This window comes from Biomphalaria glabrata, chromosome 12, assembly GCF_947242115.1.
Source record: "Biomphalaria glabrata chromosome 12, xgBioGlab47.1, whole genome shotgun sequence".
Classification (NCBI taxonomy): Eukaryota; Metazoa; Mollusca; class Gastropoda; family Planorbidae; genus Biomphalaria; species Biomphalaria glabrata.
Window position 1 is genome coordinate 25980771 of NC_074722.1, and position 26637 is coordinate 26007407.

Consider the following 26637-nt stretch of genomic DNA (forward strand, 5'->3'; position numbering starts at 1 on the left):
CTATATTAGCGAAGAGTCTATGAACATGGAAGATTCTATATCTGTTGTTTCTATTTCATGTTTTTGTTCACTAAGCCTCAGACGACAATCTATAAAAAAAAAAGGGGGGGGTAATTCACCTTATACCACCACTTCAGTCAAGTAAATTTCATTCCCTTCTTTGAGATTAAAAAAATATTAGCAATAGTCAATTAACTAATTGGTTAATTTTTTTTTTATTTATTCTTGTGTTGTCAGGTAAAAGAAATAATTGTGCAAAATTTCATATCGATCCGAGATTGGGTGTCGAAGAAATAACTTGTTCAAACGTTTGGCCTGACAAACAGACAGATTGAGTTGATATACGTTAGTACAAATATAATAGATTCATATACATTGTAAACTATGTTTACCAATATGTTATTGAATGATACTTATCAAAGAGAGTTATTGTTATTAGACACATTTTAGGTAGATTAGATTTAGATTTGTACACATGTATGTAACATTATCGATCTACTTTGGACTTGTCCATGCCTCGACTTTGTCTGGCCATACGGTAACACATTCCGATAGTGTGCTTGCTATATATGCTGACATGCTTTCAAATAACAGGGAGTTAACAAATGAAAAAGATTTGTTCCATTATCTTTGTGCCACAGTTCTTTGCCACATTCTTCTCTGTAAAGCCGTCGATATTTTTTCCCTTAAAATATTTTGTGACAATATCTTATTTTCGTAATATTGTGTGTCCATACATATGTAACAAATTCATCTATTATTTCTTTGTTTATGGAGATTCATTTTTCTTTCCGTTAGATACACATTAAGAGCTATGTACTAATTTCCCCTGACAGTTCCACGCTGTGGAATTCAGACACAATCACAACTAATTGTGTGCGGAGTGGTAGTCCTAGTAAATATATGCTTACTAAATGTAACATAATTCAGTGGTTTTCAAACGGTGGTCCGCGGACCCATGGAAGAAGGTAGAGGGTCCACAGAAAGGTGAAAATTGTATACAGTTATAAATACTTCTTGGCTAAAATCCAATTCAATCCGAAATGATAATTTGAATAATAATCAACCGGCCCTTCACTAGTGTTTGATATGTCTATTACGAACTATTCTGTGACTATTGTTGACTCAGCTTGTCAAAACCAACAATGTTGATAGAATTATATTTTGCGCATGAGTATCAAATTTACTTATTTTACAAACTAATTAATCGTCCGATCGAGTTCTCTGTTGTATCTCGCCATTCAAAGAAAGTTTTAGACCAAAATGTTCGTTTTCAAGTTACCAACCGACGATCATGAGACCCCACGACACACCGACAGCAGTCTGGTTATTAAGTCTTGAACATTTTGTGATTAATTATGACTGTATACAGTGGAAATTCAGAGGCGCGGTGGCTGAGAGGTAAAGCGCTTGGCTTTTGAACCGGGCGTCCTGGGTTCGAATCATGGTGAAGATTGGGATCTGTAGTCCAACCATCTCTAATGGGTACCTGAAATTAGGCGGTTGGTCGTTGTATTGGTCACATGACACCCTCGTTAACTGTAGACCACAGAAACAGATGACCTTTACATCATCTGAAAGGGGAACTTTTTTTTTCTACAGGGGTAATTCGTGTTTGTTAAATTGTTTTACACACGCCTTTCTAACAGCTAGATTATGGATAAATATCTGAAGCGTAAGCAGACGCCTGAAGAAGAGTAAGAGTATAGTGGAAATAGTGAGATGATGCCCCGTAAAGAGAGGCCGCGCATCACGTAAGGCAAATTTACGTTCAATATGCTCCTGAATAGTTACAGATCCGATTTCTACCTTACAAAGGAGACAGTGATCAGTCACAATGTGTCATATGTTTGAATGTGTAATCGAACAAAAGATTGAAGCCTGCTAAACTGACGTGTCATCTTGTAGCAAATCTTAAGACAAACCCGTATATTTCTTTTAACGTCAAGCAAAGTGTATGCCAATCATCAGAAAATTATTAGCAATACGAAAACAATAAAAAAAAAAGCTCTTAAGGCTACGTATTACATTGCGAATAGCGCAGAGCAAAAAACCACACACGGTTGCGGAGAGTTTGATTCTGCCAGCAGCCAGCGGCTTAAGCAATATGCGATTTGGGCAGACAAATCGGGCTATGGGGGTCCGTAACATCGTATGGCTTGTAAAGGGGTCCCTGAACTGAAAACGTTTGAGAACCTCTAACTAAATCATTTAGACTTTAAGAGAATAAAAATGATTTTTAATACACTCACCAACCCCAATATTTTACGAGGTTTGGGAAGAAGAACTGTATTAGATTCAAGTTTGAACAACGAAACATCTAAAATATTTATGAGTCTATTTTTGCCATAATTTACATAACACCAAATTAAGGGACATCCGTGACAATATAATTATTAATGCTATTAAATTCTGCTATAGACCTACTTGTAAAATTAAAAAACAAAAAGAAATATTTTATAGGTACATCTACATCTTTGATAACTATGTCAAGGTCACCTGATAGTTCGGACCATGTAACAAAAATATCACTAACGTGTATCACATGACTTTTAGCAAAACACTGATACTTCTGATCTGATTATACTACTGATAAGATAATAAAATAAGTTATCTGACCTAGATATCATAACATCCTAATATTTATCAAGCAAATTTTGTCTACAATGACGATTTCAAAGCCCTTTACCTTAAAAATATTTTAAGTTCATGTCTCATTTCTGGTGCGTCAAATCTAAAAACTTCAACAATTTGACTATAAATAGGCCTAACATATAGGGCCGACGTAGGTGAAGATTTCATTTTTGAGAAGCTTAGCCCACTCTTCTTCCTCAGAAAAGGTTCAAGGACAATTCGTTCCCAACAATTGGTTCACCCAACAATAAGTTTATTTAACCAAATTGTTCACCACGCAATTGGTTCACCAACAAATGGTGGACAGACACTTCGTTCATTAACAAATAGTGAGCTGACACTTCGTTCATTAACAAATAGTGGCCTGACACTTCGTTCATTAACAAATGGTGGACTGACACTTCGTTCATTAACCAATGGAGGACAGACACTTCATTCACTAACAAATGGTGGACAGACACTTCATTCACTAACAAATGGTGGACAGACACTTCGTTCATTAACAAATGGAGGACAGACACTTCGTTCATTAAAAAATGGTGGACAGACACACTTCGTTCACTAACAAATGGTGGACAGACACTTCGTTCATTAACAAATGGTGGACAGACACTTCGTTCACTAACTAATGTTGGACAGACACTTCGTTTACTAACACAATTTAATTTAATTTGCATCTCTTGTAAAAGTCAATAATAATTGATCTGAGAATTGTGGCTATACAGTGCTCTGAATAGTGAAGAAAAAATTTTTTTTTCTTATCTTCTTCCTTTTAGTTGCAGTCCTACTTGTATTTCTGTTAATTTAAGCGTGCATGTTAATTAGAGACTTAATCCTGACTGATTCAAGCAACCCGTTCCATGGCACAAGGAAAGACTAGGCTACTAATAGTACTTATTCTTCTGAGTATTTCGTATGCAAACCAATGGTCAATCTAAAGTATATCTGTATCTGATAGGTATCAAATGTCTCATGTGGGTCAGCACTACGAAGAACCAAATTTACTCCTCGACCCCCGCCCCCCTAAAAAAAATGTCGGTGGAGGGAGCCTTGGATTATCCTAATTTGTAGAATTCAAATTATCAACATACACTGGAATTATTACTCAATGCCCTAGATTTCAGTCAATACATAAAACACTAAACCATGATGTACAAATACAAAACCTAATGAAATACTCAGAAAGACACAAAGATAAAGGCACATTTCTTATTCCATATGCTAGAACAAATTCACACAATTGCTCCTTTTTCCCTAATGCCAATAGAGAATGGAATAGGTTGCCTAAATCAGCCAGGGAAACCAACGATTTAGCAGAGTATAATTCACTGATAAACATGCATGATTAGATTGATATATGAAATGCGTATCACTTAGGCCTATAAGATAAAATTAGAAAAATGTCAACACGAATTAAGGTAATTTGATTTTATTGTAATTTTACTCTTTTTATTGTTACTTCTATTTCATTTCTTCCCTCTCGCCTTAAATCTGTAGTGACTTGCTACAATCATGGAGCTGTTTAAAACGTAAATAAAATGGACAAAACAACGTCATCATATGTGGGCAAGAGGTGGATGGACATGGAGAGCGATGTAAAATTAAAAAAAAAAAAAGGTTGTTGATGCCTCTCTACGTCTGAGTAAAATGTAAAGAATGAGATACACATCTGAAACCATATTGTACACGCTAGGAATAATATTAATATTTACTGTACACGCATTTTAATATCATCAGTGGTGACACAGAATTAGTCTAGATCCATGAGTAAGGCTTTTACATAAACATTCAAAATAGAAAAAAAGAAAATAGGAATAGAGAAGAACCGCTTGCTCACTTTCTATACTTCAAAACTGGAGAGGTTCCTGTACAGGAGTGGTCTACTTCTGGCTTAGAGTTACTTTCTCTTTTTACTGTATAAACAGAAGATAAAAATAGAATGTGAACGTGGATAAATACTTTAAAATGAACAGGCCACGGGTTATGTTGAACTGTGTAATTACAACTTTAAATAAATAGAGTTGACGGTCCCTTTCTGTTAGTCTCTGTGTGCACAAGCCATTCTTTATAAGGTTCATCACTTGAAAATCCTATGCAAACAAATGAAAAGGAAAGCACAATGGCGTGAAGACTTGATTTGTTGATACAGTCTTTTTTTTTTTACATCAAACTTCTGATTGTTTCTTTCATTCATTTACACTTATGGCCTGATGTGTTGTTGGCACAGGTCTGGGTCATATGACCTTCCTTCAACCATGTCACAGAGTATGTCAGTTTTACAGTTGCCATGGCACGGCGTCCCTTGATACATGCTGCTGTAATGTCTAAAACATAAGAACGAACAGAAATGGTGTAGGTTCAAAAATTGTGTAGGTCTACATTCTAAGCATTTTAGAACTAAAAAAAGATTCTATAGAATTATGTGTAAAACAACGCAAGAAATACACTAAAATGACTAAACAGTTAGCAACCAACGAATCTTTGAGAATAAATTATAGATATTTGAGTGTGCGCGTGCGTGAGTGCTTAGATGATTCTGGGGCGTATTTTTTTTTGGGCTTATTTCTGGGAATTTAATGGATTTAGGTGTGCCTCGATCTTCTCTCGACCTTCCGATGCAATCCAACGGAATGCTAGACATTACATACATAAGTATTCGATACTTAAGTTAATATCAGCCAACCCTAGCCAATATACCAACCCTCCAAATTTCTCGATTTCACTATACTCATGCTAAGTAATAAACCCAACTCTTTGTTAACACTAACACTAATCCCTTTACTCTTAAAAAATTCAATTTCTCATCCCCAATCACTTAGACCTTATCTTAAACCACACATTACAAACTTCAAAAAGGAAATAACTCGTTTGAAGAATACCCGAAATTACAATTGAAAAATACCTGAAATGACAATCTTATTTGTAATGTAGGCCTTATCTTTTCCAATTTTCAAATGCCATATTTAAACAGCTTAACCTTCAATGCCTCATTGTTAGAAAAGTAAAAAAGTTAAAGCTCCCCTTTGGCCAGCAGTTAACAAGCAGGGTGTCATGTGGCCAGCACAACGACCAACCGCCTTTACTTTCCCCAATTACAGACAGGTACCAGTAATACTTGGGTGAACTCAGGCGTGCCCTACAAATCACGAAATTCAAAATCCCAGTCTTCATTGAGATTCGAACCCAGGACCCCAGGCTTCATAGCCAAGCGCTTAACCACTCAGCCTTCGTGTGCCATATTGTTAGAAAAACTTAATGCGAAATTAAGGCGAATGCACTTTTTAGACATTGTTTTAGTGAAACTGTGTAGAGATCAGGTGTATCCATCTTTTATTGAGGAATGTCTATAAACTACTTACTTATAGAACAGCTGAAATAAAGTGTCGTTTTTCTGAAGTCTCTGTATGAGGTCATCCCAGTCGTTGGCATATAATCCAGTCATATTGTAGTCCTTCTGTCATGTGAAACAGAAATAAGCGTATATAAGCTTAACTACCTCATATGAGATGCAGCAGATGTTTAATAACACTTTAAATAATGAACTCAACGAGAAAAGGCAAAGAGATTCTATACAATTGAAACAAAAAGGGGAAGTAATTGAAGAACAGAGGCTCCGCCGAATTTGATCAGATTTTTTTTTTCATTATATATCTGCTTTTAAAACCAATTAATAAGGCTTCTAGAGTCTATGCCTTCTTTTTAGCAAAATTGTGTGTTTGTATATATATAGTTTGAATTAAAAATTTAAAATGCATCTAAGTCTGACTGTTTTCGTATGAAATAGAAGTAATTCCATTGCAAACTATAACTTTACAAGCAGTGCTGACATTGGCAACTAACCAACTGTAGTCCCATAAAGTGCAAATCTTGTTTCGTATTACCTTGGGATTGTATTCAAATATCCACTGAGGATTACCCTTGGCATTGGCTTCCGTCAAGTTCATGTAGAAATTATTATAATCCAATACAGCCTGAAAACAAAAATTCGAAACAAAACTATAAAACATTTGAGTGTGCAATGTTACTAGAAAAAGTAAATACTACATTTACAAGGTTCTCAACGTCAATATGAAGATATTAATGTTAAACTTATAACATGATCAATTTCAACATGAAGATGTCAGATTGTCAGTAGCCAAGTTTAAAGTAGTGAATACATTAAAGTATTTTAAACCATGTGTAAAGTTTAAAGTGAAAACATTAAAGTATTTTAAATCATGTGTAAAGTTTAAAGTGAAAACATTAACGTATTTTAAACCATGTGTAAAGTTTAAAGTGAAAACATTAAAGTATTTTAAACCATGTGTAAAGTTTAAAGTGAAAACATTAAAGTATTTTAAACCATGTGTAAAGTGTAAAGAGAAAAAAATTCAAAGCCAATTTTCTGAACACTGAATCTCAGGACTTGTCAACCATAAAAATTATAGGCTTTCTCTTATTGGACATGCTCACTGAACTTCTGAGGCGTTCATCAATAAGGGAAAAGAAAGTCATTTCCAGTGACGTGACTATCGGATAAACACATATGCAAATTTTTAGTAAGTACCATGTCCCTGTCAGAAACAACTTAAAATTTTAAAATAGAAGTTCGAATTTGAAATCGAATTTGAAATCAACTTCAATACTTAAAGAGATCTAGCACGGTAAAAAGTTTTAGCCTCGTTTTAAAGCTAAACTTTCATATTAATTCACTATAACAAGATTGTTTAAACCTAGGAGGAAAGAAATGTGATGATATTAAATGAGAAACTATGGACTAATGAGCAATATGTTTGCATCCTACCCAAGAACTGCCCGTGTAATTCCCGTCCATGGTATAAATTCTGTAGATTGGGTTGTTGAAAGAGTAGGTGGTCACGCTGGGTGAAACAAAACCAAATCCCAGGGGTCTGGTGAAGGTGGCGTTGTCGTAGAACATCATGATCCAGTCGTGGTGACTGTGACCGTAGAACTGATTGACTATCGTGTTCTCGTATCTAGATAGTGAATGTCACAAACAGATGTAAGTAGGGTGTCGTTTGGTAGTTTTTCATTTGTTGTTTTTTATTAAATATAGGTAGTTAAAATTGTGTTATATGTTTTTGTTGTATTTTTTTTTTACATTTTTCTTTTTCCCTTCTTTCTGATTTGTCCTACAACTATTTTCCTCCTTCTATCACCTTTTAATTGGCCTTCCTCTCTATAACTTTCACTTTCTGCTAAATCAAATTCTCTCTCTCTACCTCTCTCTCCCCTCTCCCTCTCTCACTTTTTCTCTTTCTCTCCATCTCTATTTCCCTCCCTCTGACTTTCCCTATCTCACTCTCCCACTCTCTAGCTCTTTCTCACTGTTAATCTTTTTTTCCAAACTCCCTATAGATTAATTGCAAATAAAGTTGTTTTCACGTTTTTTGAGTAGTTTTTGTTGTTTTATAGCATTTCTACAACTACTAGAAATATAGAGGTACATATATTAGACAGAAAGTGAAGATGGATTGGTCATATCCTAAGAATAGATGCCAACATCAGAGCTAAATAGGCCTTAGATTGGAGCCCCCAGAGGAAGACCAAAGGATCATGGCAGCGCAGTAGTAGATGAAGCTGAGAGGACAGGAAAGTGCTGGGAAGCAATTAAAAGGCATGTTAGGACCGTGGAGAGTGGCGTGTTTTTACTGAGGTCCTATCTTCCATGAGGAACGCGAAGGACGGATGATGATGCAGTAATAATGTTTCTAATAATACGTGACACATTCTATGCACACTGATATGTTTATATCAGCAAACAATGCTAGACATCAATATAACATTACAATGCAAAGTTTGGCGTCTGTTCTTGAAGGTTTCGTTGTTCATAGTCTCTCTGGGAGTCACTAGTACAACTTTCCAAACAGTTCCTTTGTCCTATCTAGTCCACATAAATCTATTCTCTAATATGTGTTAATGTTTTTCTTATGTATTATCTCTGTTATACAAATCTGTCATGCTAGTTATTTAATATCTCTATGGTACATTATGATCTGTCCTGGTGACTTACACCTAATTCTCATTGAACAAAACTTTGTTTACCTGTTTACTATATTATAGAGATTATGACTCCAGTATTTGTAACAGTCTGTAGATCCTGGTGGTATGTGCATTAGAAGGTAAACCTGTAATTAAAAAAAAAATAGTTCAAATATATCTATTACTATTTCATATTGATTCTAATTTAAAATATTCGGTGTACGCCTTAACGTTAAATTTCAAGGTCTAAGTCTAGACTCTCGAAACAATATGTGTACGAGTATTGACTGTTATTGACCTCCTTCAGTCGTAAGACGACTATGGCTTATGTCGTGTAGGGCGAGGAAAGAGCCTGGACATTGTCGCCCACACAGCTGAGCAGTCTCTTCTCCTCTCCACGTAGCAGGGTATGTCAGAATGTAGCAGTATTTGTCTCCACGTAGCAGGGTATGTCAGAATGTAGCAGTATTTGTCTCCACGTAGCAGGGTATGTCAGAATGTAGCACTATTTGTCTCCCGTAGCAGGGTATTTCAGAATGTAGCTCTATTTGTCTCCACGTAGCAGGGTATCTCAGAGTGTAGCACAATTTGTGCTACAAACTGTTTAAGGGTCACCGCCTCCAAGATTTTCAAGGTATGGCGGCCTACAGTCATTCAAGACGACAGCCTAGAGCGCGTACGACATGATCTGGCAACCATCTCGACTATCCACTCATACCCGAAGCTTAATGATTTTGGCTGCTAATTGCTCGCCTTTAGCCTTCTTCTGTCAGTGTTAACTTCCACCGGACCCAATATCTGAGAAACACCTGAAGGCCTGAAGTTGGATAAGAAATTAACGTAATCTGTAATGACGAATTCGCATTCCCAGACTTGACTGGAGAACAGTTAGTTAACCAACTAAGTGTTGTATCACTTGGTCACTAAGCCATCTATTTATTGTAGTATTAAATCAGCTCGCGAGACAACATGTAAAAAGAAACGAATTCAAATGAAATGACTAAATATTGAGAACCTCAGTGAATCTTACAACCTGATCAACGTAACTCTAACAGCTTTTAACCTTTTTAAAGCCCATTTGGAGATTTTCACGATAAAATTTATAATGTTGTTGTAAAATGTTTTGTAAAATGTTTTTAATGTTTTGGATGTTCCTTCAGAGTTGAAAATAATTAGCTTCCTAGTCCAAACCTCCCTCAGAACAACAGGGGATGGCAGCGGGCAGAGTATGTACCCGGGACCATCGACAAGTCCAAACGACAGTCCAGCGCCAATATCGCACGACTAGGCAGCCACCCAATGGGAACTTCAAAATCAAGAAAATCTAAATTTTGAAAAGCTAAAGAAGCGCACAAAAATAATCCTTGACCTTTCAAAATAGTTTATCCACTCGTCCTTTAGTTTGTACACCGGATACACCGCCATGTTATAAAAACTCCAATAATATAAATGTCCACTACGAATGACTTGGACCACATCGCCGTCGGGTCCAACGGAACTGTGCCTCTGAGGCTTCATTGTTCAATGTGGACAGACGTTTGTTTGTTGTAAAATGTTTTACATGTTTCGGATGTTCCTTCAGAGTTGAAGATAATTACTTCCTAGTCCAAACCTCCCGCAGGACGACGGGGGATGGGAGCGGGCAGGGTTTGAACCCGGGACGATCGATAAATCTGAACGACAGTCCAGCGTGCAAGCCGCACGACCAGGCAGCCATCCAAAAGGGCGAGGGACGGATTTAGTCCCCGGGACGTAGTTTTGGGGCATTGCTGACTTAGAAAAAAACCATGAACTGAGATAGTGAAACCATTCAGTGTTAGCAGATCAAGTTGTACCATGTTAAGACAAGAATTCAAACTTTAGTAATATTTTCTCTACTAGAATTTACCTTATGTCAGCCAAACTAAAGCAAAACTTTTCTCAGCTAATTTATAGCTAACCTTTTTTCAGCTAAACTAAAGTAAAGCTTTTCTCAGCTAAACAATAGCTAACCTTTTCTCCGCTGTCTTCTGCTTTTTGTAATTCTCCAACGAACCATTGAAGTACATTACATGGGTCAGTGGAGTTAAGTAAAAGCCACCTGAACATTAAGAGAGAAAACATTTTTTATTAAACGTTTAACTTTTTAAAGTTGTTTTTTTTTTCTTTTAGCATTCTCTGTTTCGATGATTAGGATATTTTTTTGGGTCAGGAATTAGATTTATATGAGATTTTGGGCAAAATGAACATTGAAGAACTGGAAAAGATTATCTTTTAAAAGGAAATTTTTTTTCCCTGCTGAAAAACGAAACCATTTTTTTTAATGTTATAGACTCAGAATGTAACAAAATTTATTTTTTTACAAAGCTTATATGAACTCATTCTGTCTGTCTGTGTTAAAAGTTTGTACAATTTATTTCTCCGACACCCAATCTCGATCAAGCGAAAATTTTGCACAATAATTTCTTTTTACTGACAACAGGAGAATCAATTTTTTTTTAAATTAACAATTAGTTAATTAACTATTGATAATACTTTGGTATCCCAAACAAGGAAAAGAAATAGTACTTGTCTGAAGCGGTGGTATAAGCTGAATGTGCCCCCTTTAAAGATTGCCGTTTGTTACAAAGTTAATTACATGACTGATCCAAACTAATTGATACACTTAATATAAGATTTTTTTTTTAATTTATCAAACAGCCTTAATTTATCTTGATTTTGAACTGACGTTGATCATAACTCACCAGTTTCCTGTGTTACAGTAGTTGTTGTTGATAGAAATGATTCTGAAACCTGGATATGGAGACACTGAGTAGATGCCACATCTGTGGAAGGCCAGAGAGGGTGTAAGAGAATTTAGTTAGTGACCAGTACCGAAAACTTATGGCATTGATGTCTTTCATTTACAGTGAAACTGGAACTTCCCGAATGTAATGGCAGTGGTTTGGAAAGGGCTGAGGATAGGGTCGTGTACTGTCCGAAGAAGCCTAATTTCTTTATTTTAATGGATGGACCTATATTCTGATTGGCATTGACAATTTTGATATTGACCACTCTTATTGAAACCGGATAGAAACGTGTTTTCGTTTAAACTCATACACCCCTGAAAACATTCATCGACAAAAAGGGAATCTTTTGTGATGTTTTGCTTTTTTCCCTTAAATCTATATTTAATGTCGATGAGAATTAGAACAAATATTTTAAATGAAGAAGGCCAATTAGCGAAATAAGCAAATAACTTAGGACTGCGAACTTGTGAAGGGGGATAGTTTGACTAGAATAAATTAAAATTATTGTTGATTGAGACTTGTAAAACAAACGAGGAAATCCAACGGATCAGAGTCCAGAGAAATTTATAAGTATGCTATGGCTTTTGTACAGCTTTGTCTTTGAACAGCTTTCTTTTTGTAAAGTCTTGTCTTTGAACAGCCTTATCTTTGTAAAGCTTTGTCCTTGAACAACTTAATCTTTGTAAAGCTTTGTCTTTGAACAACCTTATCTTTGTAATTCCATGTCTTTGAACTGCTTTATCTTTGAAAAGGCTTGTCTTTGAACAACCTTATCTTTGTAAAGGCTTGTCTTTGAACAACCTTATCTTTGTAAAGGCTTGTCTTTGAACAACCTTATCTTTGTAAAGGCTTGTCTTTGAACAACCTTATCTTTGTAAAGGCTTGTCTTTGTAACGTCTTGTCTTTTACAAACCATTCTTGTACAGACTTTGCACAGCTTTATATTTAGGCCTTCAATTTCCTTATACATTTACAAACTTCTTTAAAATGCAGAAACGGAAAACGTTTCATGGAAGAAAAATCCAGTTTCATCTTTTATGGACCAATTTTTAAGCCTACCAGACAAATGATTAAGTTGCGTTTTATTTTTTTTTTTAAATAGCTTATTTTGCACGCGAAAGCACGAGTAAAGTGAGATGCTACCTGAGGACATCATCCAAAGCGGACAAGGGCAACCACTTTCCCCAAGACTCAGCCATCGCCCCATACATCCACGTCATATCTTGTCCTGGGATCCCAGGTTGTGGAAATCTGAAACACGGGAATAGGTTCAATTATCATCTATAAGAAACATTCGTTTACAAGAATATCGTTATATATTAAATGTGATTTGTTTAGATAATGATTGAACAATTTTAACTCGTAGCCCTTTATAACTCATTCCAGTATTTCCATTATTGCTGTGTTATTGTTGTTGTTTTGTTTTACATTAGATCTTAGAATTTAATGACTCTGTTGGATAAAAATATTCTCGATTTTTTTAAGATAACAATGAACCTTGCGCAAATAGTCAAAGTGAAAGTCAAATAGTCATGCTGAAAAAAAAATCGTTTGAAGTCAAATAGCTGACTCAGTTCATCATCTTCCTGAAATTTCATACAGCCTTCGAGAAATCTACTGTCTGTATTTGAGGTACTATAGTAACATGTTTATGTAGTTTACTTATATATTTATTTGTGTATATGTATAAAATATAACTATTTCAATAAAGATAATATATTTTTAAAACGCTTCTAAATAAAAGAGGGGTCTCGAATTCGAATTTCGGTGAAGACTGGGATTTTGAATTTCGGGATTTTAAAACCTCTAATGGGTACTGGACATTAGTTGGGAAGAATAAAGGCGGTTGGTCGTTGTGATGGCCACATAATACGCTCGTTAGCAGTCAACCATAGAAACTGGTTAACAAATGACTATACATCATCAGCCCTAAAGATCGAAACAACTTAAATATCAAATGTTGCAGACAACAAAATATAAAAAGTATGTACTCGTCTAAAAGCAGTTCCGCCATTGTATGGTTGTCGACAAGGCAAATTTTGCTAGTCCCAATTTTTAAACCGAGTCTCTGCGCCTTCATTATGTCTCGTGGATACGAATTTCGAGAACTGCCCCCGGGCCGAATATGCCCCGAGGGCTTTAGGTTGGGCAACACTGGTCTACATAGACTTTGTGCGTGCAAAGTGTTTTCAAGACTTACGCGTTAATGGGTGAAGTCTCGTGGTTACCCACACAAGAGTACACTGGCTTGTTGGGCAGGTAATTGGTAAACAGTTTGTCCAAAGCAGTCACGTGTGCCACTTGCTCAGTGCGGCTTTGGCTCCAGACGTCGTGGGCTGGGATGTCGCCGGTCATAATTATGAAGTCAAACTAAAGAATACGAGATGGGAAAAAATATTTTTAAAAAATAATAAAATAATAATTCTCTTTCATTCTCTCATTGACTTACATCGAGTGTTGCTATGACAGTGGACTAAACCAAGAGTCTCGGTCAAAAAGAAACTATGTGTGACAACACTTTGTCTTCAACAATAAAACTATTCTTTTTGAGGCAAAGAAAACGGCTGTGTAGGATTTTGATTCCGAGTTAGTCACTTGTTGATACTGTCAAAAGTTTTGTTTGATGGTTGTATAGTTAAGAGATATAAAAAAATGTCGATACCCTGTACCTATCAGAATTATGTTGTTTTTATAATTGAGAAATTGACCGTGACTATCACATTGACTGTGACTATCACATTGACTGTGACTATCACAATTGTTGTAATATCGTGGTCAAGGTGTTCTTGTGTAGAGAAAAAAAGGGGGGGGGGGATAAAAGGTATGAGCATGATTTGTATAGGGCAGGGGTTCTCAACATGTGGATCGCGACCCTTTTGGGGGTCGTTTGACCATTTGTCAGGGGTCGCCTAACAACATCGAAAGAAATGAGTTTTTTTGTGTGTGTTTTTTTTTTATCGGAATTTTATTTTTCGTTTTTAACGTGTTGTAGCATTTTTTTACAAGCATATTTGTACTATAGTTGTAAGAAAGGAAGATTATTCAGACTACATTATTATTAACATAAATTATGAAACGATCGTCAAGCATCAATAAAATAAAATAAAAAGTGGGGATAACAAATATAGAAATAAGAACAGGGACATATTGCCAGATGATATAGAGGGCACTGATAGTGAATTTTATATCATTGCTTGAGGGTAGACATGTTTTGTTTTTATTTTTAGTTACTACTTTTTTTTACAATAATTGTCATTCCAAAATAGATATTGCAAACCACATATCCTTTGTTTGTCCTTGTGTGGGAAAGATGGCTGAAAAAAATGGTGAATGAGCGTCTGGTTTGGTACCTTGAGCGTGCCCGTCTTATAGCTCCAGAACAGGCTGGTTTCAGGGCTTGAATGTCCGCTATAGACCAAGTCAACATCTTTGTGCAAAGCGTAGCAGATGGATTCCGAAGGACCGAAAGCACATACGCAGTCTTCATTGACTTAAAGCAAACATATGATAAAGTATGGCGGCCTGGTTTGCTTCATAAGATAAGAGCCGTGGGGGTGCGGGGACGGATATATTACTGAATTGGAGACTTCCTACAAGAGCGTACAATAAGAACAAGAATGTATGGAGAAGTCTATGAGGAAATGACCCTCGAGCACGGTCTCCACCAGGGCTCCGTCCGTTCATGCGCTCTTTTCACGGCCTTCATAAATGACCTACCGGATCAGCTAAAGTGCCAAAAGCTGCAATATGCTGATGATATTGTCCTTTGGAAATCCGGAAGGAGCGCAACCTCTATACAAAAAGTGTTGCAAGAAGATCTCCATACGCTCTGCTTATACACAAAAAAAATGGAGATTAGAAATAAACACCTCCAAGACGGTCTATTCTCTGTTCACGCTCGGGACTGGCATTCTCGGGCAACCTTTCCGGCTCTCCCTCATCGGAGTGGCTCTCAGCATGGAGAAGTTACCCAAGTACCTTGGTGTAACTTTAGATCGCAAACTAAAAATGTGTGAGCACATCCAGGATGTTGCAAGAAAGGCCTCGGGGAAACTTTGCATTGTGCGGAAACTGGCATTCCACGAAGTGGGGAGCCCGAGCAGACATGCTCCGAGTACTGTATTTAGGAGCAGTCCGATCACAGATAGACTACAGCCTACCTGTGCAAATTTATGGCTCTAGGACTGATCTTGAAAAACTTGATAAAATACAGTCCCAAGCACTAAGATTTGTCTGTGGAACCTTTAGGACAAGTCCAGTAAATGCGGCTGAAATAATGGCTAATGTAGGTCCACTAAATCTTAGGAGGGAAAGGTCAGTATTTTGCTTTGAGCGGTATAAAAGGCTGGATAAATACCTCCCAGCTAGAAACCTAGTGGATGGTTGGAGATGCAGAAGACGTATTCAGATGCAGTCTTTTATGCATCATGCCACTAGACTATCTGATAAAGCTGGCCTCTCCACCAACCGCAAAAACATTCAACGTTTTCATCCCCTTCCCCCTTGGTGTCGCCCAACGACCCCAGACATACGTTTGAAACTAGTAGACCCTAATGCCACTAAGCTAAGTCGTTCATCTAATGACCTTCAAATTCTAGCATTGGAGACCATTAATACCTTCAAGCCCAGTGCTATTTTTGCATACACTGATGGGTCGGTATCGATAGATTCTGGAAGAGCAGGCTATGGAGCCTACTTCGACTTTCTTGGCTCTCACTCAGTCAAAATCTTTGGACCATGTAGTAGTGATTGCATTTTTGATGCGGAGGCCATGCAGTCTGTGAAGCCTTAAAAGTCATTGACTCTCAACTCGGCGAGGGACATTTGAGGGCAACACAGATTGGTGTGGTCACTGTCTCAAAACCTGTACTACAGGCTTTTCAAAGAACCTGGACCATGGCCCCCCAATATCGACACTGTCATCATGGCTTCACACAGCATAAAGCAAAGCTATGTCACCCCTGTAATAATGCAGTAAGTACCGAGTCACAAAGGTGTGACTGGCAACACTATTGCAGATCCATGGCCCATCAAAGAGGGCATATTTCACCCACCGAACAGGCTGTAAGTTTCCATCATGCTCTGGCTATTATTTAAAAAAAACAGAAATGGAAAAGTGGTTTGAGTGCAGGGACATGTCCCAAAAAGCCCGTGGAAAGTCTGGGAGCGCATGAGGCGCCCTGACCGCACTTCCCCTTGGTGGAGGCTGTCCCGGCCTGAGCAAGCTATTATGGCACACTTCAGGACAGGCCACTGTCCTGTTGACTCATATTTCTCACGACTATAGTTAAATTTCGATTCACGGTGCCCCCGCTGCGGGGAAGAAGAGGAAACCGTGCCTCATATTCTGTTTCACTGCCCCAGACTTGCTGATCTCAGTCTCGTCAGGTCTGGGAAACCAAACATTCTCGACCTGTATGGTGACATTTATGCACTACGCAATACAGCAGGGTTTCTGTCAAATGGAGTTTGATGATGATGATACATAATTAAGAGCTACTTTTACAAGATATGTAGACGACACTCACCTGGTCCTGTATAGAACTGAGGTGACTAAACAAAGAGGTCAACATGTCCAGCGGAGCATCACAGTTGTAGTAATCACCATATTTACCTGCTTGTCCTACTGTGGGTATTAGAGACACAAATGACATAACATTTAGAGCCAATACGCCAGTAGGTATATTTCAGGCTTCCTTTTAAAGAAGACAAACATACAAGCCTAGACTACATGCAGTGATTAGCTACTAGGTAGGTATATTCAACTAGTTAGGTTAAGAGGAAACAAAAGAACTAAGCTGTCACTTTTGTGAGAGCCTCATCAAGAGGAAATGAAACAAAAACAAGCAATAGAAAAAAGAAATCTTAAAAAAAACAAAAACAAAGCTTATCTAAGGGAAGAAATCGCTAAAAACGACCATTTATCTGAAATTCTCAAAGTTTATCTCCCTTTTTGCTATGAAAACACAAAATTAATTAAATAGTACTAAATGATTAACTAATTGGTTAATTTTTGGATTGATTCATGTATTGTTATCGACTATGAATAATTATTCAAAATTTCAACTTGATCCGAGAATAGAAAGTGTGAGAAAAAACGTGTCAAATCGTAATAAGGGGACTAAATCCATATATCATAAATCATTCCATATATATATATATATATATATATATATATATATATATATATATATATATATATATATATATATATATATATAGTTCGTCCATCGTGGTTCGATGATGACCACTTTGTCATCCAGGGGGCTGGGTCTATGCTAAACGCCTTTAGAGAAGCTTTGAGGGTGTCCCTGAAGCGCTTTCTTTGACCACCCTGCGAGCGCTTTCCTTCGCTTAGTTGGCCATACAAGAGTCGTTTAGGGATGCGGTGGTCTTCCATTCTGCAGACGTGACCTGCCCATCGCAGCTGGGACTGCATTAGGATTGTGTGGATGCTTTGCAGACACGCTCTACGAAGGACTTCAGTATCTGGTATTTTGTCTTGCCATTTGACATTCAGTATCATACCACATAAGCTTATATCAACTCACTGTCTGTCTGTTATAAAAAATGTGTACACCTTATTTCTCCCACACCCAATATCGGATTAAGCTGAAATTTTGGCAATCACTTCTTTTACCTGACAACACAGGAATCAATTTAAAAAATAGCCCATTAGTTAATTTACTATTGAAATTAATTATTTTGTTTGATATCTTGAACAAGGGAAAGAAATCGTACTTGACAGATGTGGTGTTATATTTTGAATTAGTCCCTTTAAGGAATCCTGAGCCCTGAGTGCATTTAAAAAACGATCATGTAAATATTCACCAAGAGACCCCTCTTCTTCCCTCCCCCTTTCCCAACTGGTCCAGACAAGTGATAGGATCATAGGTCAATCGTGTATAAAATTACATAACTGATCCAAACTAATTGATACAAATACACTTACTATAAGCTTTGTTTTTTTTTAAAGTATTTTTATGTTGTTTTTTTTAATGTGGTTTTTTTTTAATGTGTTTTTTTTTTTTTGGGGGGGGGGGTCCTAATGCTGCTCTACGATCAAAATAAGAAGTCAAGTAACAGAGCATTTTACGTGTAACCTATCCTTCCTGTTGCACTGCAGACAATCGCCACATTCCGTTATATACAATTTAATTTATCATTGAAGCTGTATATTTAAATTCAGAAAACAAAAAACAGTTCAATTTACCAGTCACGGTGACGTTGTCATCCACCCTGCAGCACAGTGGTTCTCCGCACGGCACGGGCGACCCTACAGCATACTGGAAATCTAGGTGAATGTCAGTAAGATGCAAGAATTTTAGAATCGGTGCATTAGGCTGTGGGGGAAAAAATTCAAATTATGACTTTCCTAAAGCAGCATTAGGCGCGGAGGCTGAGTGGTGAAACGCTTGCCTTCCAAACCAGGGGTCCCTGGTTCGAATCCAGTTGAAGACTGGAATTTTTAAATTTCGGGATCTTTAAGGTGCCTCTGAGTCTACCCAGCTCTAATGAGTACTTGGCATTTGTTGAGGAAAAGTAAAGGTGGTTAGTCGTTGTGCTTGCCACATGACACCCTCGTTAGCCGTGTGCCACAGAAACAGATATCTGCTCTATAGGTCCGAATGGGAAACTTTCCCAACAAGAGTCTATAAAACTGAAGATTTATTTGAGTCAATGTTTACAGTCGGCTACACTTTCAACGAAACAGTATGACCGACTCTGGAAGAAACACTGCCTTAGGATTGTAACACTGCCTTAGGATTGTAACACTGCCTCGGGATTGTCGGTCTATAGAAATAATATTAACTTTGAAAACAGTTAAGACTTATTGATGCATTCTTCTGTAGCAGTTATTATAATAGCTTTTTATATAGCGCTACTTTCATGCTTTTGCTATAAAGTTAGTATGCATCACCAACATTGTGCGTTAAAACAAATTTGATAGATAATGGCGATTGTCTGACCTCAGAACAAAAATAAGTCTATACAGAATAAGAAACTTCAGAACTACTAGAAATGCTATAGTAGAACATTAGCAATTGTGCTAACTAGACTCACCTTGGGCGGAGTTGGTGGCCGAGGTTCGGGTTTGGGCTTGTCTGGGAAGGTGACATTCCACATGTCACCCGGGAAGTATGGCGTTGAGCAGGTGTCACCAATAACAATGCCACACGCTTCGCCCGGTGACAAAATCAAGTTATCCACGACGTATAATACCTCTTCCTGGGGAGGTAACCGATTAGTTGCAGGTAAAAGATTGAAACAGAAATATATATTTTTATATATTCACCTTCACCTATTCCTTATTTAAGTACACTAAATAGACTTAACCACAGTTTAGTGATAGGCCTACAGTGGACATCTGGTCTCTCTTGCACCCGAAGTTGATAATGTTCAAGGATGTAATCAATTATTTTAATGTCGAGATTGCTATAGAAGTCTATGTGATGTCAAGATTGCTATAGAAGTCTATGTGATGAGACTGTCAGCAAGTCTATGTATTGTCGAGATTGCTATAGAAGTCTATGTGATGAGACTGTCAGCAAGTCTATGTAATGTCGAGATTGCTATAGAAGTCTATGTAATGTCAAGATTGCTATAGAAGTCTATGTGATGTCAAGATTGCTATAGAAGTCTATGTGATGAGACTGTCAGCAAGTCTATGTATTGTCGAGATTGCTATAGAAGTCTATGTGATGAGACTGTCAGCAAGTCTATGTAATGTCGAGATTGCTATAGAAGTCTATGTGATGTCAAGATTGCTATAGAAGTCTATGTGATGAGATTGTCAGCAAGTCTATGTAATGTCGAGATTGTTATAGAAGTCTATGTGATGTCGAGATTGCTATAGAAGTCTATGTGATGTCGAGATTGCTATAGAAGTCTATGTGATGAGATTGTCAGCAAGTCTATGTATTGTCGAGATTGCTATAGAAGTCTATGTAATGTCGAGATTGCTATAGAAGTCTATGTAATGTCGAGATTGCTATAGAAGTCTATGTGATGAGACTGTCAGCAAGTCTATGTAATGTCGAGATTGCTATAGAAGTCTATGTAATGTCGAGATTGCTATAGAAGTCTATGTAATGTCGAGATTGCTATAGAAGTCTATGTGATGTCGAGATTGCTATAGAAGTCTATGTGATGTCGAGATTGCTATAGAAGTCTATGTAATGTCGAGATTGCTATAGAAGTCTATGTGATGAGACTGTCAGCAAGTCTATGTAATGTCAAGATTGCTATAGAAGTCTATGTGATGTCGAGATTGCTATAGAAGTCTATGTAATGTCGAGATTGCTATAGAAGTCTATGTGATGAGACTGTCAGCAAGTCTATGTAATGTCGAGATTGCTATAGAAGTCTATGTAATGTCAAGATTGCTATAGAAGTCTATGTGATGTCAAGATTGCTATAGAAGTCTATGTGATGAGACTGTCAGCAAGTCTATGTATTGTCGAGATTGCTATAGAAGTCTATGTGATGAGACTGTCAGCAAGTCTATGTAATGTCGAGATTGCTATAGAAGTCTATGTGATGTCAAGATTGCTATAGAAGTCTATGTGATGAGATTGTCAGCAAGTCTATGTAATGTCGAGATTGTTATAGAAGTCTATGTGATGTCGAGATTGCTATAGAAGTCTATGTGATGTCGAGATTGCTATAGAAGTCTATGTGATGAGATTGTCAGCAAGTCTATGTATTGTCGAGATTGCTATAGAAGTCTATGTAATGTCGAGATTGCTATAGAAGTCTATATAATGTCGAGATTGCTATAGAAGTCTATGTGATGAGACTGTCAGCAAGTCTATGTAATGTCGAGATTGCTATAGAAGTCTATGTAATGTCGAGATTGCTATAGAAGTCTATGTAATGTCGAGATTGCTATAGAAGTCTATGTGATGTCAAGATTGCTATAGAAGTCTATGTGATGTCGAGATTGCTATAGAAGTCTATGTAATGTCGAGATTGCTATAGAAGTCTATGTGATGAGACTGTCAGCAAGTCTATGTAATGTCGAGATTGCTATAGAAGTCTATGTGATGTCGAGATTGCTATAGAAGTCTATGTAATGTCGAGATTGCTATAGAAGTCTATGTGATGAGACTGTCAGCAAGTCTATGTAATGTCGAGATTGCTATAGAAGTCTATGTAATGTCGAGATTGCTATAGAAGTCTATGTAATGTCGAGATTGCTATAGAAGTCTATGTGATGAGACTGTCAGCAAGTCTATGTAATGTCGAGATTGCTATAGAAGTCTATGTAATGTCGAGATTGCTATAGAAGTCTATGTGATGTCGAGATTGCTATAGAAGTCTATGTGATGTCGAGATTGCTATAGAAGTCTATGTGATGTCGAGATTGCTATAGAAGTCTATGTGATGAGATTGTCAGCAAGTCTATGTATTGTCGAGATTGCTATAGAAGTCTATGTGATGAGACTGTCAGCAAGTCTATGTAATGTCGAGATTGCTATAGAAGTCTATGTAATGTCAAGATTGCTATAGAAGTCTATGTGATGTCAAGATTGCTATAGAAGTCTATGTGATGAGACTGTCAGCAAGTCTATGTATTGTCGAGATTGCTATAGAAGTCTATGTGATGAGACTGTCAGCAAGTCTATGTAATGTCGAGATTGCTATAGAAGTCTATGTGATGTCAAGATTGCTATAGAAGTCTATGTGATGAGATTGTCAGCAAGTCTATGTAATGTCGAGATTGTTATAGAAGTCTATGTGATGTCGAGATTGCTATAGAAGTCTATGTGATGTCGAGATTGCTATAGAAGTCTATGTGATGAGATTGTCAGCAAGTCTATGTATTGTCGAGATTGCTATAGAAGTCTATGTAATGTCGAGATTGCTATAGAAGTCTATGTAATGTCGAGATTGCTATAGAAGTCTATGTGATGAGACTGTCAGCAAGTCTATGTAATGTCGAGATTGCTATAGAAGTCTATGTAATGTCGAGATTGCTATAGAAGTCTATGTAATGTCGAGATTGCTATAGAAGTCTATGTGATGTCGAGATTGCTATAGAAGTCTATGTGATGTCGAGATTGCTATAGAAGTCTATGTAATGTCGAGATTGCTATAGAAGTCTATGTGATGAGACTGTCAGCAAGTCTATGTAATGTCGAGATTGCTATAGAAGTCTATGTGATGTCGAGATTGCTATAGAAGTCTATGTAATGTCGAGATTGCTATAGAAGTCTATGTGATGAGACTGTCAGCAAGTCTATGTAATGTCGAGATTGCTATAGAAGTCTATGTAATGTCAAGATTGCTATAGAAGTCTATGTGATGTCAAGATTGCTATAGAAGTCTATGTGATGAGACTGTCAGCAAGTCTATGTATTGTCGAGATTGCTATAGAAGTCTATGTGATGAGACTGTCAGCAAGTCTATGTAATGTCGAGATTGCTATAGAAGTCTATGTGATGTCAAGATTGCTATAGAAGTCTATGTGATGAGATTGTCAGCAAGTCTATGTAATGTCGAGATTGTTATAGAAGTCTATGTGATGTCGAGATTGCTATAGAAGTCTATGTGATGTCGAGATTGCTATAGAAGTCTATGTGATGAGATTGTCAGCAAGTCTATGTATTGTCGAGATTGCTATAGAAGTCTATGTAATGTCGAGATTGCTATAGAAGTCTATGTAATGTCGAGATTGCTATAGAAGTCTATGTGATGAGACTGTCAGCAAGTCTATGTAATGTCGAGATTGCTATAGAAGTCTATGTAATGTCGAGATTGCTATAGAAGTCTATGTAATGTCGAGATTGCTATAGAAGTCTATGTGATGTCGAGATTGCTATAGAAGTCTATGTATTGTCGAGATTGCTATAGAAGTCTATGTATTGTCGAGATTGCTAAAGAAGTCTATGTAATGTCGAGATTGCTATAGAAGTCTATGTAATGTCGAGATTGCTATAGAAGTCTATGTGATGTCGAGATTGCTATAGAAGTCTATGTATTGTCGAGATTGCTATAGAAGTCTATGTATTGTCGAGATTGCTAAAGAAGTCTATGTAATATCGAGATTGCTATAGAAGTCTATGTGATGAAACTGTCAGCAAGTCTATGTATTGTCGAGATTGCTATAGAAGTCTATGTGATGAGACTGTCAGCAAGTCTATGTAATGTCGAGATTGCTAGGAAGTCTATGTGATGTCGAGATTGCTATAGAAGTCTATGTGATGAGATTGTCAGCAAGTCTATGTATTGTCGAGATTGCTAGGAAGTCTATGTGATGTCGAGATTGCTATAGAAGTCTATGTTATGTCAAGATTGCTATAGAAGTCTATGTGATGAGACTGTCAGCAAGTCTATGTATTGTCGAGATTGCTATAGAAGTCTATGTGATGTCGAGATTGCATCAGAAGTCTATGTGATGAGACTGTCAGCAAGTCTATGTATTGTCGAGATTGCTATAGAAGTCTATGTGATGTCAAGATTGCTATAGAAGTCTATGTGATGAGACTGTCAGCAAGTCTATGTAATGTCGAGATTGCTATAGAAGTCTATGTGATGTCAAGATTGCTATAGAAGTCTATGTGATGTCAAGATTGCTATAGAAGTCTATGTGATGAGACTGTCAGCAAGTCTATGTAATGTCGAGATTGCTATAGAAGTCTATGTGATGTCGAGATTGCTATAGAAGTCTATGTGATGAGACTGTCAGCAAGTCTATGTATTGTCGAGATTGCTATAGAAGTCTATGTAATGTCGAGATTGCTATAGAAGTCTATGTGATGTCGAGATTGCTATAGAAGTCTATGTGATGAGACTGTCAGCAAGTCTATGTAATGTCGAGATTGCTATAGAAGTCTATGTGATGTCAAGATTGCTATAGAAGTCTATGTGATGTCGAGATTGCTATAGAAGTCTATGTGATGTCAAGATTGCCATAGAAGTCTATGTGATGTCGAGATTGCTATAGAAGTCTATGTGATGAGACTGTCAGCAAGTCTATGTAATGTCGAGATTGCTATAGAAGTCTATGTAATGTCGAGATTGCTATAGAAGTCTATGTGATGTCGAGATTGCTATAGAAGTCTATGTGATGAGATTGTCAGCAAGTCTATGTAATGTCGAGATTGCTATAGAAGTCTATGTAATATCGAGATTGCTAGGAAGTCTGGAGTAAATAAAGACAGTTGGGATGCTTCCGATAAAGGCCGTGAGCTCTATATGACAGTTGAGTAGACCAGACCAGACGCGTGGTGGCAACTTAATCGTGCGGAACAGACCGTCATAGTCCAGTTCCGAGTCGGACATTGTCCAATAGGAGCTTACTTCGGACGGTTCAGGGAGAATTACCACACACGTTGTTGCCACTGCGTCGAGGTCGTAAAAACAATAGCCCATATTCTTTATTAATGTTGCGTTCTGCGTGAAGGACGATCGGGACAATGATTTGAGAGAGAGAGAGAACTGGTTCGTGTGCGGCATTAGGGCTGTCCTTGTATGGGGGCAAGGCGACCTTAATACTCACTGCCCGCTTCCTTTCACGTGAACTAAGGGAGTCATTTTCAGCATGGTACGTTACTAATGGGGTTTCTGATTCGGAGTAAATAAAGCGACACAATATATTGTTGTTGTTTTTTTTTTTGGTGTGTTTCTTTTTAGCTTTTAACATATATTTTTGATATTAAAAAAAAAGTTATAAAAAAAACAAACACTTTTTTTTAGTAGTGAATAGCTGAGTGAATCATCCTATGTTAAAGCTGAAAGTCTTGCGCTGGATGAGACTCTAGAAATGAAAGTGACTATGTAGCATAGAACAGACTTGGGAGCATCCGAAGGTGAAGATAAATCAATAATGAATTTTAAAAAAAAAAGAAGATTAATGCAAATGTATCGAGAAAGATTTGAATTGAATTCACCTGAAACTGTGGTACTATCAGAGTACACACGTGTTCATCCTCGATTTTAAAGAAAATACAAAACTTGGTCACTGCCTTGACGATTTCCTCTACGGAGGCTGCCTCTTCAGTCATGTGTCTGATTTCCGAGACCACAAAGATGCAAATATCACAGCTTACGTTCTTCCATGCCCCCAATTTCCTGTGGCGTTTTAGGTACGATGCCAGCGCATCTTGTCGATCGTTTTTTTGTGAATAGCCTCCCTTCTCTTCTTCGCCAAGTTGACTGCTTACACTGCCAGCTTCAAAAACTCTAGGAGTTTGAAAGCGCCCTGGTTCTGGCTGAACTCGAAGTGGACTTTCCACATTTCCGTATCTGGGAGCTAGCGATGTACACGAATCCAGAATTAATACAGTAAGAAACACGCACGCTAGATAACTCATTGTATTTTATGTAACTTCCTGACGATGAAAAAACACAGTGCCCATCAGAATACTTTTGCTTCTGTTTTAATTTGTGATTAGTTTTTTTTTTTTTTTTCAAATTCCTTTTACAATATTGATGCTAAAGGTATGTGTGTGTGTGTGTTATAAAAAAGCATCAGTTAAGTTTCAGAGGCGTATGTTGAGTAGGATGCTAGTTGCAAAGGTAGGCTAGTTTTGTTCTTGTTCATATTTAAGAAAAATGAGTGAGTTTTAGTCCAATAAAACAGAATTGTCTGAAAGTGAGGTTCGTCGTGCTTTACAATGGTTGCCTCTATATTAATAGAATTACTTTTTTAACATGTTTTAGCTCCATTACGCAGGTACGCCAATGAGTCGCTGAATAACAGGCCCAGTTTAGTGATTACTTGATCAAGGTCTTTATGGTTATCGGTTATCAGATGAAGTGTTCTTGTTAATCAACCTCTCTCTCTCTCTCTCTTTTTCTCCCCCCCCCCCCTTTTTTTTTTCTCTCTCTCTCTCTGTATTTCTCTCAAGACCTTTAATTTACATACGAACTTTAAAAAAAAAAAGAGCCCTACATCTAACAGAAAATGAAATAATACAATTAGTGTGTTGACCTAATGAAAGCCGAAGAACTCTCCTCATTCGAAGCAGAGTTGAGTAGTAACGCTGAAAAAATAAGTCTTCCCCTCTACCCATGTTGAGCCTCGTGGAGAGTTGCATGTGTAGGGGCCTAACCATTATCGCGGTCATATTTTAACGTGCTAAATACCAACATTCTTTTGGTTATGATAAAAATTCTCTGAATTATAACAGAAGTTCTCTTAATCATGGGCGTAGCATGGATTATTTTCTGGAGGGGGGATTGATTTTTTTTCCTTTGCGTTTAAGTTTAAACAGTCAAGTAAAAAAAAATTAAAGTTTTTTTTTGT

At 37.3% G+C, this 26637-nt stretch overlaps 1 protein-coding gene across 2 annotated transcripts; it reads right to left on the reverse strand.

Moving 5' to 3' along the window:
- Positions 1-3281: 3281 nt before the first annotated feature.
- Positions 3282-26067, reverse strand: LOC106067732 (sphingomyelin phosphodiesterase-like). Of its 2 annotated transcripts, none has more exons than XM_056006701.1 (13): positions 25280-26067; positions 19449-19613; positions 18598-18727; positions 16913-17007; positions 13585-13754; positions 12528-12635; positions 11340-11420; positions 10609-10696; positions 8680-8762; positions 7418-7610; positions 6516-6605; positions 5994-6088; positions 3282-4958 (listed from the first exon to the last, which is right to left on the reverse strand). In XM_056006701.1, the coding sequence occupies exons 1-13, from the start codon at positions 25700-25702 to the stop codon at positions 4835-4837; spliced, it is 1845 nt and encodes a 614-aa protein (XP_055862676.1). In that variant the 5' UTR covers positions 25703-26067; the 3' UTR covers positions 3282-4834. The 2 variants fall into 2 exon arrangements, with proteins under 2 accessions (XP_055862676.1, XP_055862675.1); XM_056006700.1 differs by having other exon boundaries at positions 16913-17010; positions 25280-26065.
- Between the last annotated feature and the right edge of the window lie 570 nt (positions 26068-26637).

What these genes read in the sequence shown, in the direction of transcription:
- LOC106067732 (XM_056006700.1), bottom strand. Translation starts at nt 25,702, where the DNA reads ATGAGTTATCTAGCGTGCGTGTTTCTTACTGTATTAATTCTGGATTCG. An exon ending in TGACAACGTCACCGTGACTG is followed by an intron (nt 17,011 to 18,597) that starts GTAAATTGAACT and finishes TAATACCCACAG; the next exon opens with TAGGACAAGCAGGTAAATAT. An exon ending in TCAGTTCTATACAGGACCAG is followed by an intron (nt 13,755 to 16,912) that starts GTGAGTGTCGTC and finishes CGTATTCTTTAG; the next exon opens with TTTGACTTCATAATTATGAC.